We start from the raw sequence: 19,476 nt of genomic DNA on the forward strand, positions 1-19,476 counted from the left end.
ATCACACCCCAAAATACCAGAATACACAATCTTTTCAAGTGCACATAGAACATTATCCAAGATAAATCACTCGTTAGGCCACAAAACAGGTCTCCGTAAATTTAAGAAGATTGAAATCATACCATGCATCTTTCCCAACAACCATGGTATGAAACTAGAAACCAATAACAAGAAAAAATGAAAAGAAAAATAAGAAACAAACATGTGGAGGCTAAACAACCTGCTGTTAAACAACCAATGGGTCAATGAAGAAAATCAGAGAGGGCTATCAGAAAAATACACAGAGGCAAAATGCAAACACAATGGTCCAAAATCTTTCAGATGCCATGAAAGTAGTTCTAAGAGGGAAGTTTATAGCAATACAGATCTACTGTAAGAAACAAAAAAAAAATCTCAAACCATCTAAACTTACACCTAAAGGAACTTGAAAGAGAACAAAGCCCAAAGTTAGTCTAAGGAAAGAAATAATGAAGATCAGAGCAGAAATAAATGAAATTGAGAGTAAAAAAAAAAAAAAAGGAAAAGAAAGGAAAAAAAAGATCAGTGAACCCAAGAGCTAGTTCTTTGAAAAGTTAGACAAAATTGGTAAACCTTTAGGCAGAAAAAGAAAAAACTTAAATAAAAAAAAAATCAGAAATGAAAGAGGACAGGACAACTGGGTGGCTCAGTTGGTTAAGCACCCAACTTTGGCCCAGGTCATGATCTCATGGTTTGTGAGTTTGAGCCCCTGTCAGGCTCTATGCTCACAGAACCTGCTTTTGATTCTGTGTCTCCCTCTCTCAATGCCCCTGCCCTGCTCATGCTCTGTCTCTCTCTCAGAAATAAAAAAATAAACATTAGAAATGAAAGAGGAGAAGTAACAATCAGAACCACCAAAATACAAAGGATTATAAGAGACTATTATGAAAAATTACATGCCAACAAATTGAACAATCTAGAATAAATAAATTCCCAGAAACATAATCTTCCCAAATTGAATCAGGAAGAAATAGAAAATATGAACATACTAATTACCATAATGAAATTGAATCAGTTTTCAGAAAACTTTCAGCAAATAAAAATCTATGACCAAATGGATTCACTGGTGAATTCTTCCAAACATTTAAAGAAAAGTTAATACCTATTCTCTTCAAACCATTCCAAAAATATGAAAGAGGAAGGAAAACTTCCAAATACATTCTATGAGGCCATTACCCTCATACCAAAACCAAAGGCACAAAAAAAAGAAAATTACAGGCCAATATTATTGATGAACATAGATTCAAAATTCCTCAGCAAAATATTAGCAAATTGAATTGAATTTTCAGTTTCACATGGAACATTGTCCAGATCACACATTAGGCCATAAAACAGAATTAAAAGTACAGTTTCCCATGGGGTGCCTGGGTGGGTCAGTCATGGCAAATGCAGTCAAAAGCCATGACTTTGGCTCAGGTCATGATCTTGAGTGGTTTGTGAGTTTGAGCCCCACGTCAGGCTCTGTGCTGACAGCTCAGAGCCTGGAGCCTGCTCCAGATTCTTTCTCTCTCTCTTTGCCCCTCTCCCCCTCATTCTCTCTCTCTCTTTCTCTCCCTCCCTCCCTCCCTCCCTCCCCCTCCCCCTCCCTCTCCCTCTCCCTCTCCCTCTCCCTCCCCCTCCCCCTCCCCCTCCCTCTCTCAAAAATAAAAACAAATTTTTTAAAGTACAATCCCCATGATCAAGTGGGATATATGCCACGGATGCAAGCATAGTTCAATACTTGTAAATCAATCAATGTGATATACCACATTAACAGAATAAAGCATAATAATCATAGTCATTTTAATGTTTGCAGAAAAAGCACCTGACAAAATTAAGCACCCATTTATGATAAAAACTCTCAACAGAATAGGTTTAAATGGAAGGTATCTCAATAAATGACAAACCCACAACTAACATCATACTCAATAGAGAAAGTTAAACTGAGAGCTTTTCCTCTAAGATTGGGGACAAAACAAGGACATCTACTGTTGCCAGTTTTATTCAAAATAGTACTGGAAGTCCTATCTACAGCAGTCAGACAAGAAAAAGAAATAAAATGCATCCATATTGATAAGGAAGAAGTAAACTGTCACAGTTTGCACATATGACATGATGCCATACATAGAAAACCATGGACTCTACCAGCAAAACTATTAGAATTAATAAATGAGGGGTGCCTGGGTGGTGCAGTCTGTTAAGTATCAGGTCAGATCATGATCTCATGGTTTTTGAGTTTGAGCCCTGCATCAATCAGGCTGTCTGCTGTCAGCACAGAGCCCGTTTTGGATCCTCTGCCCTCCTCTCTCTCTGCCACTCCACTGCTCGTGCTCTCTGTCTCAAAAATAAATAAACATTTTTTAAAAAGTAAAATTAAGAATAAATGAATTCCATAAAGTTTCAGGATACAAAATTAATATGCAGAAATCTGTTGCATTTCTATATACTAACAAGAAAGTAGCAGAAAGAAAAAGAAGACAATTCCATTTACAGTTGCACCAAAAAGATTAAATACCCAGGAATAAACTTAACCAAGAAGTTGAAAGACCTATACTCTGAAAACTACTTTCATCAATGAAAGATCTCAAACAATCTAACAGTACTACTTTGATGAAAGAAATTGAAGATGACTCAAACTGAAAAATATACCATGCTCATAGCTTGGAAGAATTAATGTCCATATTACCCAAAGCAGTCTGTAGATTCAGTGCTATTCCTATCAAAATACCAATAGTATTTTTCACAGAACTACAACAAATAAACTGAACGTTTGTATGGAACCACAAAAGACACTGAATAACCAAAGTAATCTTGCGAAAGAACAAAGCCCAGTCCCAGATTTCAAGATATACTACAAAGCTATAATAATCAAAACACTATGGTACTGGCTCAAAAATAGACACACAGATAATTGGAACAGAGCAGAGATCCCAGAAATAAACCCATACTTATATGGTCAACTAATCTATGACAAAGGCAAGAATCTACAATGAGGAAAAGACAGTCTCTTCACTAAATAGTGCTGGAAAAACTGGACAACTACATGCAAAAGAATGAAACTGTACCACCGTCTTACACCATACACAAAAAAAAGACCCAAAATGGATCAAAAACAAATATGAGACCTACAACCATAAAACTCCCAGAAGAAAACATAGGTAGTAATTCCTTTGACATTGATCTCAGCAACATTTTTCTAGATATGTCTCCTCAGGCAAGGGAAACAAAAGCAAAAGTAGACAATTGGGATTATACCAAAGTAAAAAGCTTTCAGAGTGAAGGAAACCATTAACAAAATGAAAAGGTAATCTACTAAATGGAAGAAGATATTTGCAAATGATATCTGATAAAAAGCTAATATCCACAATATATAAAGAACCTACACAAGTCAACACCAAAAATGCAAATTATCCAATTAAAATGGGTAGAGGACCTGAATAGACATTTTTCCTAAGAAGGACATACAGATGGTCAACAGACATGAGGAGATGCTCAGTATCCCTAATCATCAGGGAAGTGTGAATCCAAATCACGGTGAGATGCCACCTTAGACGTTGTCTGAATGGCTAAAATTAAGACAAAACCAAGTGTTAGTGAGGATGTGGAGAAAAAGGAAACCTCGTGCACTGTTTGTGGGAATATAGATTGGTGCAGCCACTGTGGAAAACAGTATGAAGGTTCCTCAAAAATTTCAAAATAGAATTATTTTACAATCCAGTAATTCCATTACTGGTTGTTTACCTAAAGAAAACAAAAACACTAATTTAAAAGATACATGCACCCGTATGTTTTTTGCAGCATTATGTACAATAGCCAAGATATGGAAATACCCTAAGAGTCCATCAGTAGATAAATGGATAAAGAAGTGATATATGTACACAGTGGAATATTATTCAGTCATAGAAAAGAATGAGATCTTGCCATTTGTGACAACATGTGTAGACCTAGAGGGTATAATGCTAAGTGAAATATGTCACACAGAGAAAGACAAATATCATACAACTTCACTTATATGTGGAATCTAAAAAATAAAACAAATGAATAAAGTCCATGAGGCTGTCATGTACAGCATGGGAAATATAGTCATTATTGTAATAACTTTGTGTGATGACAGATGATAACTAGATATCACATCATTTCATAATGTATAAAAATATTAAATCACTATGATGTAAACCTGAAACTGATAGGATATTAGTTTTTCAACTAATTATTTTTCAACATTATAAGTCAACAGCAGGCACTTTTGAATCATGAAAGCATTGGTGGCATTTTTTGTCACCTGATCTCTGACCTTCTGTCCGTGTCCTCAGTACCTGTGGATGGAACCACAGCCCTGAGGGGAGCCTTCTCAAGCCTGGCAGCTGGGACTCAAACCCTTCCTCCTGGAGCCTGTGCCCTCCTTCTCCCTGGGGAACTCCTGTTCTGCTGGTCTCCAATTCTGTCACCTTGGGAATAGAGAAGCAGACCCTTGCTGGAGTCTGCCTTGCTTTACAGGCCAGAGAGATGATGGTGGGCCTGGCCTTGCTCATGGGGTGTGAAAGGAAGAAAGTGGCCCAGAGAATGCTCCTCAGAGACACCCAGTTATTCCAGTCACATATTCACCCATTCTGGGGAAACAGTCACATTCAGAATGGACCACCTTTAAGTCTCTCCCACAGAGAAGCTGCCGTGAATAAGGAGCTAGAGTGTTCCACAAATTCAGGTTGTGCCGTGCATTCTCACAAAATAGTCCAGCTGCAGACCTGTGCGTGAGGTTGAGGGAAGTTTGAAAACCTGGTGAATCTTCATAAAATATCGTAAGTCAGCTCAGCTGCAAAAAAAAATCATTGAAGGAAAAGCACCAATATTCCTCTTTACACATTGGCCTCTTAGCAGGTGCTAGCTGTCTGGGCACCTTGGAGCCCATCATGGCCGAGAGAGCCTCCTAGACACTGTCCTTGCAGGTGTTTTGAAACTATTTTTAGTAACATACCACACTTCTTAACTGGAAGGCTTCCTGCAGTGGCCCCATGACAGGTTGAAGACAGCTTGGCTAATGCAGCTACAAACAGAACAGAGGGCAGGAGTCCTCCACACGGTGCCAGCTTCTCATGGGTTTCTCCTCGTCCCCCCATTTCATCAGTTCCTCTCTCTGGAAGCACCCTGGCAGGAGCCCTGGGCCAGGCTGCTTGGCCGGGAGCAGGCAGTGGCCAGATGGTAGAAGTGTTGGCTTTGGTAGGACGGCCTTTCTCTTCCAGCTGCCCTGAGGACCCCAGCCCTGACCCAGCTTTGATGTGAACTCAGGCCCAAGCAGAGCAGTTCCTGGGCCTGTGCCCTATCTTATCCCTCTTCTCCCAGCACCAGCTTTGGGGAGCACTCTATGCTGTGGACAGAGGGGGCTGCGTGTCTGAACCCTGTCTCTTGAGGCCTCCATATGTTCCTGTGCCCCAGCCTTTGCCGTAGGACACTCCCTACGAACCACTTCCTTTGGCTCCTGCACAGGCCCCAGCGATCAGCTTCTGCCTGTCCTGGGCTTCTGAGAATTTCCACTGAACTCATTCTTCAGAAGCCCTGTCTCTTCTCGTGCAGTCTTCTCCTCCTCTGGCTCCTACGTTTCTTGCCCCACTCACTTGTTTGCCATCTTCACGTGCTCCCTTCCTCTGCACCTCTTTGACCCGGATGAGGCACAAGCAGCTCAGGCGGTGTTCGGTTTCCTCCTGCCCCTGAGGCTTGCTCTCTCTGCCTTCTGTCCTGCTCTGAGCTCATGTTTCTCCCTCCTTCTCCTTCTGTCTTTGTTGCTGGACCACAGCAGTCACAGGTAAAAAGTTAGCTAGCATCTGAAACGCAGAGTTAAGTTCTGTAGTTGTTGAACTCAAATGAACTTAAATTCAGCCAACAATGCAGATTGCCTACTTCAGCTGCAGGGAGGTGGACACGTGTGACTAGAGATCATGAGTGGAACAGTGTGGAGGTTGAGCTGTCTCATAAAGATGACACGAGGTCCAAGTGGCCGGCCTCCACAGTCAGTTGTCATGGCTGTGCCACTGCGGTGCTTCCAGCCCAATGGAGGCCCTGGGATCAATGGCAGTCTCTCTGCACTTGGGGTCTAGGAAGTACATTAACTCTTTTAAGGTGTCTCAGGTAGGCTTATGCAGTTTCATCCACAGAGACGGACTGTGTCTGACAGAGGTTACCCACAGCATCTGTGATTCTGAGTAAAAACCATGCAGTGGTAATATGGACACCAAGAGCCACAGTGAACCCCACCTAGGCTGGTGGCCTGCCCTCCACTCCCCAGCAGAGCCCCTCCCAGCTGAGGTTGAAGAGAGCTAATGCCATCAAGGTATGCCCCACGGTATCCTGTGCTGCCTGAGCATGTGCCTTGACTGCCGGTCAGAGGTGGTGGCCCTGGATTAAAGGGTATCCAGGGCCACGAGATAGTCCGAGGGCGGTCGGTCACCCTACCAGAAGGCCCTCTGTGGCGACGGAGAGGAAGCTGACCTTTGGCTGCTGTGGCTAATTAAATATTTGGGTGGTCTATAGAAACTGCCACACACAAAATGAATATGTAGATTACTGTCAAAATCAGGGCTTCTTAATGTGCTTGTGTCTAAAAAAATCACAGCAAACTCAACACAATTCAGTTGTGAGATTCCCACCCTTCCCTTTTTGCTGAGCTGAAATTCTTAGGAAAATACACCTAAGAATGCCTTGAGGCTGTATTTAGCAGAACTAACAATTCCTGTGTTTCCTGCTTCCCTTGAGAATCAGGTGTTAAAACCTTAGATGTCTATTAAAAAGCAAGTGGGCCCAGGTTGCTAGCCCAAGAATGCCATTTATAAAGCTGTTTGTGTGAAAACAGGTGGCATTTTCCTTTCAGCACTTTCCAGTTCTCATATTCGTGTGAGCCTTTTGCAGACAGGCTGCAGCACGGCTTGCCTCTGCTCCCCCACAGCAAATACTCGCACAGCCTGTGACTGGCATTCCAGGAAATGTGGGGCTTATTTGTAGCCTTTGTGAGTCTGGGGCCATTCTGTCAGAAGAGGGTGATCATTAGGAAATGACTCTGCTCCCTGGATGGCCAACCTCTGAGAACAGACTGGCTTTGCTCATCACCTTGAAAACAAAACGAGAGTCATTGAAAGCTAACAGGAATGCAGCTGCTTTTCGGGGAAGGATGGGTCCGGTTGGTCCACTGGACAAAGAGATGAATCTGTCTAGTTAGTGTTTTAGTTTTCTTTCTCCTCTGTACTCATTGCAGATGGCTCCAACCGATGAGCTAAGCAACGAGATTGCTGGCTTTCTTGACCAGACCTTGTACAGATGGGATCGCCTCTGCCTGGAAGCACCTAGGTCAAGAACACTGGCCCGAGAGCTCCTGGCTGAGCTGCACGCTCACATCCAGCATCGGCCGGCTGCACATGGAGCTGCCGTGCATGCAACAGGCTCCCCGAGATCTCATGACGAAACAATGAGACTGATGCATCGTGGAATGAGTAGTGAGGATGAGCCATAGACATCTTGGTGAGAGCTGCTAGAACATATTTTATGAAGTCAGAAGACAAATTCCTTAGCCCAAACTCAGTCTGGCTAGATTGTGCCTTGAGCATTCCCTACCTGCTCAGCCCAGCTGTCAGAGAATCACTGAAGACAAGCCTTGAATAGGAGAACACTTTCATTTCCCTTTTTCCTCATATCAAATGAAGATACACAACTATTACTTGAGTGGTTCAAAGTCTTTGGACCGAGAAATTGGTCATGAACCACTGATCAGCTTAGAAGTAACTTAGTCCTTTTCCACAGATCTCTTTTTTTCAGAAATCAGGCTACTGTTATTGGTGTTTCTTCTAATCCACAGGGCTTTGAGATAAAGCCGCACTCTTGCTTCCCTAAGAAATTCTTCACTAAGGAGTCTCTCGGGCACCTCCGAGGGGAAGCAGAGGCCATCAGGCCCAGTAGCAAGTGGTAGTGACTGGGGCCACTGCTGTGGTGGGCAGTCAAGCCAGCGCGGCTGTGGAGAACAGCACTGCTTAGCAATGAAGTAAAGCCGGTTCCAATGCTAACTCTTTTTGCTTTGTTTGCTAAACACTCCCACCAAGGGAGCTCACATTGCCTCAGAGAGGACTGATGTGAGAATATAGGATATGTTCTGGAAGAAGACATTATATTTCAGTTGTCTAATTAACTGAGGTGGGAATTAGAAATTCCTAATAAAGAATAGGTAACCCCAGGGGCGCCTGGGTGGCTCAGTTGGTTGAGCATCCGACTTCAGCTCGGGTCATGATTCACGGTTTGTGGGTTCGAGCCCCACGTTGGGCTCTGTGCTGACAGCTTGGAGCCTGGAGCCTGCTTCTGATTCTGTGTCTCCCTCTCTCTCTGCCCCTCCCCTGCACATGCTCTGTCTTTCTCTGTCTCTCAAAAATAAATAAATATTTTAAAAAATTCAAAAAAAAAGAATAAGTAACCCTAATATTTATTTCACATCAATTGAAAATTTTTTCCCCTTCCAAGTTTGTTTTTTTTTCTTGAGCTAAAATCCTCCCAGGACCTCACTTTTTTTTTTTTTTTTTTTTAAGTTTAATCTGCGAGTGAGCAAGCAGGAGAGGGGCAGAGGGAGAGGGAGAGAATCCCAAGCAGGCACTATCAGTGCAGAGTCCGACGTGGGGCTCAAACTCAACAAACCATGAGATCATGACCTGAGCTGAGATCAAGACACCCAGGTGCTCCTCAAGTTTATTCTTCATATGCATTGATTGTGTACTCTTTTGTGTGTACACACTCTTTTGTGTGGGTCGAATCAGTCAGGACTTTTATGGCTACTTTGTTAGTGTTAGTAATCTCTGAGTCTCCTGCAATTTGAGCTCCTATTTGAGGTGTGAGTAGCGTTTTGTTGTATTAGAGGTCATGGTTTTAGGGGAGTTTCCGTTTCGGTATATGGATCTACCTAAAGATCTGAAAAATTCAAGAACTTTTAACTTTTGAGAAATACTGCAGTTTGAACAGTGCACTGATAAAATACTTTAGTCATGACTACCAGCATTCTTAACTTTCATAGAAAAAGTCTTCCTCAAAATGTGTAGTAGTTTTGATAAAGGAGTTTTAGGCTTCATTTAGAGTCAAGGATATCTCTCCTATGTTGTTTGCCATGGAAGCTGTGACCAGCCTCTGTGGGCATGAAGAAGGGAATCTGCTTAGTGGCTGTCCCTAAAGCTTGATTCCCACCAGGAATCAAATTCCCTTGTGGGTGTGCTCCCACTAGAAATCCAGTCATGCTGTATTCCACAGCAAACAATATAAACAAGACTGTTACCCACTTCAGACTGTTGAAGCTGCCTTTCTGGAAGGTTCCTTCCTGTCCTGACCTTACCTCAGCCTGTTGGTAGTATCTTCAGTTCCTTTACAAAGCCTCTAAGTTCTCTCAAGCCTTGGACATGTGAGTCAGCACCTGACCAGACTATCTGATCTGGCAGCCAAGCGGTTCTTGGGTCTCAAGTGAACCTTCATTGTCTGTGAAGGCTTTCATGAAGGGAATAGGAGGCACTGGTTTGTGTACTGATTTTGTTTTCTCTCCTTGCCCTTTCCCACTAACAAGAGGGAGAATGCTCCACGGGGGAAACCAAGGAAAATAGGACTGCTCCGCAAACTGGAGGGGCAGCTGCAAAGCCTCACAGGCAGTCAGACCCTGGTCATCACTTTAGAAGGGGTTACCCCATCATTCCATTCACTTCTCTGAGGGGGAGGGAACCTCCCAAAGGGCAGATGGAGGGGGGCACAGGGCAGAAAGGTGGGAAGCGACGCCCTCCACTTGACAACCCCAGAAGACAGACACCTTGTGCTCCCTCCACTCCCGAGCAAGCCCATACCCAGCTACCAGTAAGGAAACCCAGTCAGGGCAGAGAAAGCCAGGGGCAGACTGGAAACTCCACCTCCTCATTCAGTTGCCTTGGATTTGGGGGGGAAAGTCTGGAGACATGGGTGTTTTTCAGTTTCTTGAAAGAAGATCTCGCTAGAAAAGGGCTCTGGTGAGAATACACATCAAGGCAGGTGGCATGAGAGAAGCGAAGGCCCTGTAGGCCACTGAGCCTTGTCCTCCCTCCCCCCGTTGGAGAGCCAGGAGCACGGAGGCCTACGGCGTGCATTAAGCAGCAGGGCTGAGGCCCAGAGGCTGTATGTGGGGTTGACCGCACTGGGTTTCTTTCCAGCACAGGGTCTGTGCCAGGCACGTGTCTTTGGCTTCCGCCAGCAGAATATCCAGTGAAGAGTGGCTTAAACAGGCAAGACACCTGATGGTGTCAGACACACAAAACCCAGAGAGGTGGCTAATTCAGCCGTTCAACAATGTCATGGCTGCAGATCAGCTTCACTGGATTTCTGGCTTTTCTCTCCAAGTTCAAGAAAGCTGCCAAGCCCAGGCCTGACAGCCTCCAAGAAGGCTCTCATGTCTCTGCTCGCAAGCCCACACCAGACCCTCATGTCATTGGCAGACCCAGCCGCCGCAGAATGGGGCTTGCTGCCACCCTGTTGCTAAGATTTATCGGGACACTAATGAGGCTTGAGCTTCAGGGCCTTGCACCACCTGGCCTCTCCCCAGGCCCTGGGAGAGGCCCCGGCATTGTGCTCCCATGGTTGTCTGTTTTGTAAAATCTGTAAAGAAACGTTAACTGCAACTGGCAAAAATGCCTCCGTGTGCTCCTGTCCCCCCTGCCCCTGGGCAGTGTGCACCTTTTGCGATCCAGCTGAGAGAAGCCAAGTTGGTTCGGCACCACTTCGGGGCACAGTGAAGTTACTGTGGAGGACCAGCTTCCAAGAATGCCGGCACCAGCCCGACCAGTTCAGCTGGTGCTGGCCCGGGGGCCGTGGCACAGCAGAAGGGTGGCCTGTGCCACCACAGGCCCGCAGGTGCACAGGAGCAACAATGAGGAAGTGTGAAGAGTCCTTCCAAGACCTCTGGCTTGGGTCTGGGGCGAACTTGATAGAGGTTTTCAGAGACCTGACAACAGCTCTACAATTCTGTCTTCACCACAGCAAGCCGGGAAGCTGAGTAGAGCTTTCTAAAGTCTTAGTAATGAAGTTTTAGGTAAGTGTGCTGGAGAGACTGTGGGAATGTATAAAATCACTGTGCCAACAAGAGGTGATCAGAGAGGACAGAGCTGCCAAAAACTGGAGAGGAAAGGCATGACTGGCCACGTATTAATGCAAAGGCTATCACCCACTGGTACTTCATGGCGTGTGGCATGTTAGCTCTTTTAAATCTGTAATTTGTTTTCTCATTATAAATAAAAAGTCACAATACATGTGAGTTTGTATTCACTAAAGAGTACAGTCTTTCTCAGAAAAAAGCTTCCCTTCTCTCCTCAATTATGGAAGCTCAGGCCACACAAAACCTGTATAGACCTGCCCCTAGAAAAGACCAGTTTGGCGTAGCCTTTGGGCCTGAGAATCTTGCCGTCAGATACCTACAAACTGGGGTCCCACAGCCAGGGAAGAAGGGAGGGGGCTGCAGGGAGGCGGTTGGCAGGGGCTGCTGAAACAAAACGACGTGCATCATACAGGTCTTTCTCTTCTGTAAGCCAGCCTCCCATACTACCACCCAGTGTAAATGGAACTGGCCTGTATACATTGTTCTTCCCCGATTCTAAAGATGGAGCTCGTCCAACAAAGCACAGCCCACACCCGCTGTGCGCACCACTGGTTCCCAGACTTGTGACCCTCATGCTGCAGCCTCCACAGGGTCCCCTAGGAGTCATGGGATGGAATCCCCCCGGCCCCCCCCCCCCCCCATTCAGTGGCATCTGGTTCTGCAGACAGCTGGCATGGGTTTCCTGGATGGTCTCTCTGCTTCCTGATGTGCCACCCCACACCTCTCCGTTGGCCAGAGGCACCTGAGCAAGCAGGGGGCAGGTGGCCAAGATGTGTCTCTGAAGAAGCCCCTTGCTGAACTGTCCTGGGCTGTTCATGTCATTGTGCATTTTTCGCACTTCTTGGCCCCGCTGCTCACTGGTGGGACAAGGATGCTGGGACAAAAATGGAAACATGTCTAGAGGGCAGGAGGAAGCCATACCTTCTGTCACGGTGGAGAAGTCACGAGCAGGGGCTTGAAAGGGGGGACCACCGCGGTGGCCAGAGATGTGAAGGAAATCAGAACGGAGCATGTCCTGTTGCCCAGAGGGGCAGGGGGCGAATGTGAGGAACGCTGGTCCTTGTTTGACAAGGAATGTGAATTGATTTTGCTTCCAGGGAAGCAGAGACATGAATTTTCTGTGCTTCTCTCCCTTCTTTTACTCTCTTCCCTCCTGTCCCCCTCCCTCCCGCCCCACCCCGTCAGCAGTGCTGGCAATAGCCTTTTCCTTGCCTGACACTGCTTTTCACATGGATTCCACAGAGTGTCAAAACACTTGTCACTTATTACTCCACACCAAGCCACTTTACTCCTAAAGAACCAAAAGCAAGGCAAAATAAGTGTGTGTGTGGTAAGGCCTTCTTCTTAAATCCAATTCCACAATTTTATACCGTGAGTCCATATCCTATCCCTCATACACAGACTGGTAATGAAGTCTACAATGTCAGCCTTTCCTTTTCCCCAGTCGCAACATAATCATGATGATAACTTCCTGTATTTGGGGTTTGGGGTAGGACACTCGGATTCTTTTATGCGGAAAGTTTCACATTTAACTTTTCTGTAGAAAAGCAGAGTTAAATCAGTGTTGAACATCTCACTGGCCTCTGGTGTTTCCCTCACTATGACGAATCCACGGATATCAGCCGGGATTCTTGGTGGCAAGCCACAGGATTGGACACGATGTTAAAAGTAAAAGGGAACTGATCAAAAGTATCTAAAAGCCCACAGAATTGTCAGGCAGACAGGACTTGGTGCCAGGCAGCTAACAGTGCCCAGACCTGGCTTCAGAATGACCTGTGAGGAACCTCCTGCTGTCGCCACCAAATCCTGCCACATAGAACCTTTGTGGCTTGTTTGTGCGAGGCCCACCACCCCCACAGGGACACAGTCCCTGTCCCCACTATGGGGCACCAGTGCATCTGACAACCTGTACGTTGGCTGGAAGGGCACCTGGAAAAGCACCTGTCTGGCTCATTTTGCTTCCATGACATTACTGGACACCTTGGATACCAGTGGTCTCCTACTTACAGGAAGGGGTCAGGGCCTAGGCAGCTAGAGAGAATAAAAACTCCACAATATGTATCACCTACTCTTTAGCATTCGAGAAGGTTGAGTACCATGAAACAGCCCGACTACTAATCCAGAAGAGGTAGAGAAGGGCCCTTGGCAGAGAGCCAGTGCGCAGACACCTGAGGCCGAGTTTCTCCAGTGTGGCGTGATTGACAGTGTAGAGCAGGTGCATCCATGTGGGGGTGTCACGTGCGCTGGAGGGTGTTAGCAGCATCCCTGGCCTCTCCCCACTACATGCCAGCCCAGCGGCGACAAGACTCTCTCCAGAATGGGGGGAACCCCCCCTCACCCTCCGGTGGAGAACCATTGCTCTGGGGGGTTGTTGTTTCCGGAAAGACATCCTGGAGAGAAACACAGTTTCAGACATGTAAATTAGACTTAATAGGATCCTAATAGAACTAGATAATCTGAATCCAAAATTCTTAGGGAAAAAATAAGCAATCAGGAACAGGCAGGAAAAATCTGACAGTAAAGTGTAATGCGGTATAAAGAGATGGAACAAGCACTGGCATGTGCTTTAAGGCTGCAGTGTGACTGCAGTGTGGTAGGACCAAGGGAGCCGCACACAAGAGACCCCCATCTGGGTGGCGAGCCCCTCCTCATGGACGCAGCCAGAAGTCCTCAGGTCCCGCACAGGCCTGGGCAGCCTCTAATCCCGTCAGTCCCTGTTTCCTCCCTGCCAGTTGTCCCTTGGCTGGCAGAACATTCTAGGGCTTCCCCTCAGCTGGAGAGCTGGTCCCTGCTTGTCCCCTGACCTTTTCCCGGGGAGCGCTCCCAGGCTTCATCTTTGCACCTCTGCCCTGTGTACTTTCCCTGCACTGGGCTTTCACGTAGTATCTTTGTGCAGAGGGGCCACGCCCTCTCCTGGACCACAGGCCTGGACGTCCCACTACCCACTGGGCATCCCCTGGAGGTCGGATGACCATCTCAAATTAATATGTGCAAAGCCGATGCCACCAGTTCCATGCCATCCCCCTAAACCCACGATCTTCCCACATCAGTGGATGGTAACTCCATCTTTCCAGTGACTGAGACCCAATTCTGTAGTTACTCTTGATTCTTCTCTCTCTCCCACATCCAAGCCATTAGAATATTCTGACCATTTCTTGCCCTCCACTCTTAGACACTGTCATCTGCCTGGCCTCCCTGCTCCTGCCCACCTTGCTGCAAGCAGCCTTAGAGATCTCTCTCCAGTGCAACATGGCATGCCACTGTTCCAGGCATTCCAAATGCTCCGCACTTCACGCTGAGTAAAACCCAACATTCTTAAAATGGCTTTAAGGCCCCACACAATCTGGACCCCTTTTACTCTCTGACTTCTCCTAATTTTCTCTGCAACTCCTTCACCCACCTACCACCACCACCACATGGGCCCCCAACAGTGACTCCACACATGGTATACTCCAACACCAGGGCCTTTGAACGGGCTGTCCTGAACCTCCTAGACATGCAGGCCAGTTCCCTTGTCTGCTCACAGGTCACCGTCTCCATGAGGCCTCCCTGACATTGACAATTGCACTCCACTCTCCTCCACTTCTCACCCTGCACCTTGGCTTTTGTCCCCGACACACCACTCCTAGACACCAGGTAATCTGCTTACACCTTTTGTCTATTCTTGTCTCCACTACAGGTACCTGAAATAGTTGCAGGCATATCAAAGATGCCCAATAATTATTTTTTGAATTGATCTGTAAAGGGATTTAGTATATGATAAAAGCATTTTGATCAACAGGGAAAAGATGATGACGGGAAATCCAGTTGGATCTCCACTTCTTTGATGAAAAGACACATTCCAAAATAAAATGTCCAACCCTCTTTCTTTACCAAATGTCAGCATCTTGAAGTCTGGGCTGGGGTTCTCTCCACAGAAGGCTCTGGCAGTTCTGCTTGGAACTGGGTGGTAGGAAGGCTGCTGCTACTCTGGGAAGAGAGCCTATTACTAAGATAAATAAAAAGCCGTTTATAGAAGCAGAACCTCCCTGATGTAGAAAGAATGTTTTTCTATTTCATTTAGAATTCCTTGCTTCCCCCTCCCCCCACACCCACGTCCCTGCCTGGGTCTGCAAGTCGAAGTCCCAGGGCCACAGCTTCCAAGAAGGCCTCTTAGTCCTTTGTGGGGAGGCCAGGGAGGAGGGAAGGGGTCTTTCCCTGCCCGAGGTGGGGAGGGCCTGAGGTCCCACCCATATCATATGGAAACTTCCACAAATTCTCCATTTGGGGCCCTTCAGCCAAATGGGAGCACTTTCTATGTAAGATAGAAAACCCACGGGCACCTGGGTAGCTCAGTCAGTTAAGTGTCCAATTCTTGATTTCATCTAGGGTCATGATCTCACAGTTTATGAGATTGAGCCGAGTTGGGCTCTGTGCTCACAGCATAGAGCCTGCTTAGGATTTTCTCTCTCTCTCTCTTTCTGCTCCTCCCCTGCTCACATTCTCTCTCTCTCTCAAAATAAATAAACATTAAAAAAGAAAACCCAGAAACCAGGACACCTGGGTGGTTCAGTCAGTCTTGGTTTCAGCTCGGGCATGATCTCACAGTTTGTGGGTTTGAGCCCTGCATCGGATTCTGTGCTGTCAGTGCAGCCCTGCTTGGGATTCTTTCTCTTCCTCTCTCTCTGCTCCTCCCCTGCTGGCTCTGTCTCTCTCTCAAAAATAAACATTTATTTTTTTTTTTAATTTTTTTTTCAACGTTTATTTATTTTTGGGACAGAGAGAGACAGGGCATGAATGGGGGGGAGGGGCAGAGAGAGAGGGAGACACAGAATCGGAAACAGGCTCCAGGCTCTGAGCCATCAGCCCAGAGCCCGAGGCGGGGCTCGAACTCACGGACCGCGAGATTGTGACCTGGCTGAAGTCGGACGCTTAACCGACTGCGCCACCCAGGCGCCCCTAAACATTTTTTTTTTTAAAGAAACCCCAGAAACCACAGAAGACAAATAAAATTGACCATACAGAAACTTTAGCCAATAATCCAGGGCACCTGCATGGCTTAGTTGGTTGTCTGACTCTTGATCTTGGTTTTGGCTCAGATCATGGTCTCATGGTTTGTGAGATAGAGCCACATGTCAGGTTCCACACCTAGCATGGGATTCTCTCTCTCCCTCTTTCTCTGCACCCCCCAAATAAATAAAAAAATAAAAATTTAAAAACAAAATAACCAAAAATCTAAATAGAAATAACACTCTGGGGGAAATCATTTGCAACACATGACAAATAACTAAGTTTCTAACTGTAAAAGCTCTTTTACATCAATAGAAGGCCTCCCAACCCAGAGACTGATGGGCCAGTGATACAAACACTGTACACAATTAACAGGAGAATACAAAGGACTCTGGCAAGACTTTTAAAAAATATTTAACACGGCTATGAGAAACTCAATTTTTTGTCCCATATCGATATGGTTGGAAAAGCCAAAAGGACTGACACGGCCAGATGGGTGAGGGGTGGGACACAGGCACTGTGTCCCACATACAGAGAGAAGGACAAGTGGTCATGTTGTAATATTTAAAATGTATACATCCCTGGGGCGCCTGGGTGGCTCAGTCGGTTAAGCATGACTTCAGCTCAGGTTGTGATCTTGTGGTTCGTGAGTTCAAGCCCCACATCAGGCTCTGTGCTGACAGCCTGGAGCCTGCTTCAGATTCTGTGTCTCCCTCTCTCTCTCTGCCCCTCCCCAACTCGACCTCTGCCTCTCTCTCTCAAAAATAAAATTAAAAAAATTTTTTTAAGTAAAATTTAAAAAATAAAATGCATACATCCCCAAAACAGTGTGGTAACAGAATCGCCATATGATCCAGCAATTCCACTTTTAGGTGTATCCCTGAAAGAACTGAAAGCAGGAACCCAGAGGAGTATTTGTCCACCATGTTCCCTGTGGCTCTACACAGCAGCCAAAGATGGAAACGATCCAAGGGTCCATCGACAGATCAGTGGATCAACACAGGGGTCTATCCGGACAGAGGAATATTACCAGGAATGAGGCTCTGACACCTGCTATAGCATAGACAAAACTTGAGAATATTTTGTTAAGTGAACAAAGCCAGACACAAAAAGACAAATACTGTGTGATTACACACAATATTTATAAGAGGTGCCCAGAGTAGACAAATTTATAGAGACAGAATGGAGGTTGCCAGGGGCAGGGAGGGGGCGGTCTGGGGATGGAAGTTAGTGTTTAATGGGGACAGAGTTTCACCCTGGGGAGATGAAAAAGTTCTGTGGTGATGGTCGCACAACACTGGGAAGGTACTTAATGCCACTGCACTGTATGCTTGAAAATGGTTAAGACAGTAAATTTTCTTATGTAAATTTTCCAAAATTAAAATATTAAATAAAAAAATTTTACATATCCTGTTCTCCATTAACAAATATCCAGTTCTTCAGAGCCACCGTTTTCCATTTCGGGTTGCGCGGACCTCGCCGGAACCCACCCACAGACACACTGGTGCCGTGAATATCCAGAATGCCCAGGGAGACTTCCTGCAGCACTGTTTCAAATAGGTGCTCACTGAAAACAGTTCGAAAGCCCCGCGGTAAAGGGACGGTTAAACAGATCAACAAATGAACAAAGAGGAACACACACCCTAACAGTTGATGCTAGGCCCTGTTATCAGGGTTTTACATCAATTCATTCATCAAATTCTCACAACCACCTAACAGAGTTATCCAGTTTACAGATGAGGAAACAAACCCAGGGAGATGCACAGACGACGTCTGGCAGGGCCGGGCTCTGAGCAAAGGAGCCCACCAGCTATGTGCCACTACTGCCTCCTGAAGGATGTGATGTTCAGACCACAGGAACGTCCAAACAGAAGTCAAGCTCCTCCTGCGAGCCAATCTTGAAAGTCTGTCACATGGAAAGATCGGTGTGCGCTCTGCTCCCATGTGGGCACAGAGCCGGGGCCGTGGACGTGTGCTTACCGGAGTGCATCTGTGGAGTCAGTCTGTGCGGGGCCAGGCCCATCAAGCTCCTAATGGTGAAGGTTTTGGAGAAGGGACCAGGTGAACATGTGGCGGGAAACCTACTTTTTGCTCTACATATTGTTTCTATTTGTTTGCATCTTTGATGTATACCAAGAAAAAAAAATTGTATTCAGCAACACATACAGGTGGATTCAGGTTTGCCTGTTGCAAGACAGGCTTGTGTCAACCGGTGCTAGGAGGGAACGGGGGTTCAGGGCCACCTGGAGCTGCACAAGGGGACACCCTCCCTGGTATTTCCCGCACTTTGCTCAGCACCATGCCATTTTACAGCTTATTTAAGGGACTTATGTTCTAGCATTGAACACTGAGTCTTCTACTAAAAGACAACGTGGTTGCATCCAGATGCCAGACTTACAGGGAAGATGGCCTGAGGACTGGGGTTTCCCGAGCATCCCTGGTGGAAGCAGGGTGTGGGCCATGACCCAACATCCCAATTATCCTCTCATTTATCCCCATGACACACACTTACTTTGAGAGCCTCTCCTTACCGTACCTGATGTTCAAGTCCTGGGAGACTGAAATCAGGCGGTCGGGTGGTGGAGCCTGAAGCATCAGGCTGAGGAGCGCTGAGGTCTTAGCCCAGAGGGCTTCCTTTCCTTCTGCCTTTCCCATCTCCGGGAGTATCCTCTCCAGTCCTAGGACACTCCTGCCCCCGAGGCCTGTTCTGCCAGACCCGGTGCAACAAGGGAAGACTGTTAGAACGGAAAAGAACTTTCTGGAACACGGGGCTCTTGGCAGTACTGCCAGGGCCCAACCACATGCGGTTCCGGCACCTCCCGCACCGCCCACAGACAGGAACGCCTCCTGGGCTGGGCTCCGGCAGAGGAGCCACAGCCATAGGCCGGCAGAAGGAGCACAAGGAGGCTTAAGAAAAGAGAAACCGCGGCATCCTGCACCCCCTCAGTGTGACAGCGGCGTAAAGTGGAGCTGGAGCAGGTGGCGGGAGGAGCCTTTTGAGAGTTCTCCGTCCCTTCCCAGTCCTGGGGGCTGAGGAGCCAAAGCCCTGGGCTCATTTTATCTCCACCAGGGCAGTTTCACGTGCGCTGTGTGGGACAGATGGAAATCTGCGGCCGGAGAGGCTTTTACCTGCATTTCTGCGTTCTGCTTTGCATCACGCATGCGCGCGCGCACACACACGCACACGCACACACACGCCGTTCTTGTTGCTATCACCAGCCCTTCCCAGGCCCGGCTCCCAAGCGTGGGCTGCTCCGGCAGGTCCTCTGCACCCGTGCTTCGACACCAGGGTGCCCGATTCCCACCCGCCATCCTGGCAGGAGGCTCTCAGCTACCAGTGCTGGTCCTGGGAACGTCTAGTTTTACAG

At 46.8% G+C, this 19,476-nt stretch overlaps 2 protein-coding genes across 12 annotated transcripts in view; one reads left to right on the forward strand and one right to left on the reverse strand.

Annotated features, from left to right (window-relative positions):
- The window catches only part of FANCC (FA complementation group C), a 260,904-nt gene extending 252,589 nt beyond the window's left edge, over positions 1-8,315 (forward strand). For all 10 annotated transcript variants that reach the window (XM_047830487.1, XM_047830488.1, XM_047830493.1 and 7 more), the window contains one exon: positions 7,241-8,315. In XM_047830487.1, coding sequence (XP_047686443.1) covers positions 7,241-7,495 — 255 coding nt within the window. In that variant the 3' untranslated portion in view covers positions 7,496-8,315. The remainder of the gene's footprint in view (positions 1-7,240) is intronic.
- Positions 8,316-12,360: 4,045 nt separating this feature from the next.
- LOC125150516 (uncharacterized) lies at positions 12,361-19,216 on the reverse strand. 2 transcript variants are annotated; one of them, XM_047830499.1, is made up of 4 exons: positions 18,645-19,216; positions 18,089-18,138; positions 14,993-15,107; positions 12,361-13,509 (listed from the first exon to the last, which is right to left on the reverse strand). In XM_047830499.1, exons 1-4 carry the CDS (start codon positions 18,761-18,763, stop codon positions 13,185-13,187), a joined length of 609 nt encoding a protein of 202 aa, XP_047686455.1. In that variant the 5' UTR covers positions 18,764-19,216; the 3' UTR covers positions 12,361-13,184. The 2 variants fall into 2 exon arrangements, with proteins under 2 accessions (XP_047686455.1, XP_047686454.1); XM_047830498.1 differs by having other exon boundaries at positions 18,621-19,216.
- Positions 19,217-19,476: the final 260 nt, after the last annotated feature.

This window comes from Prionailurus viverrinus, chromosome D4 (assembly GCF_022837055.1).
Source record: "Prionailurus viverrinus isolate Anna chromosome D4, UM_Priviv_1.0, whole genome shotgun sequence".
NCBI lineage: Eukaryota > Metazoa > Chordata > Mammalia > Carnivora > Felidae > Prionailurus > Prionailurus viverrinus.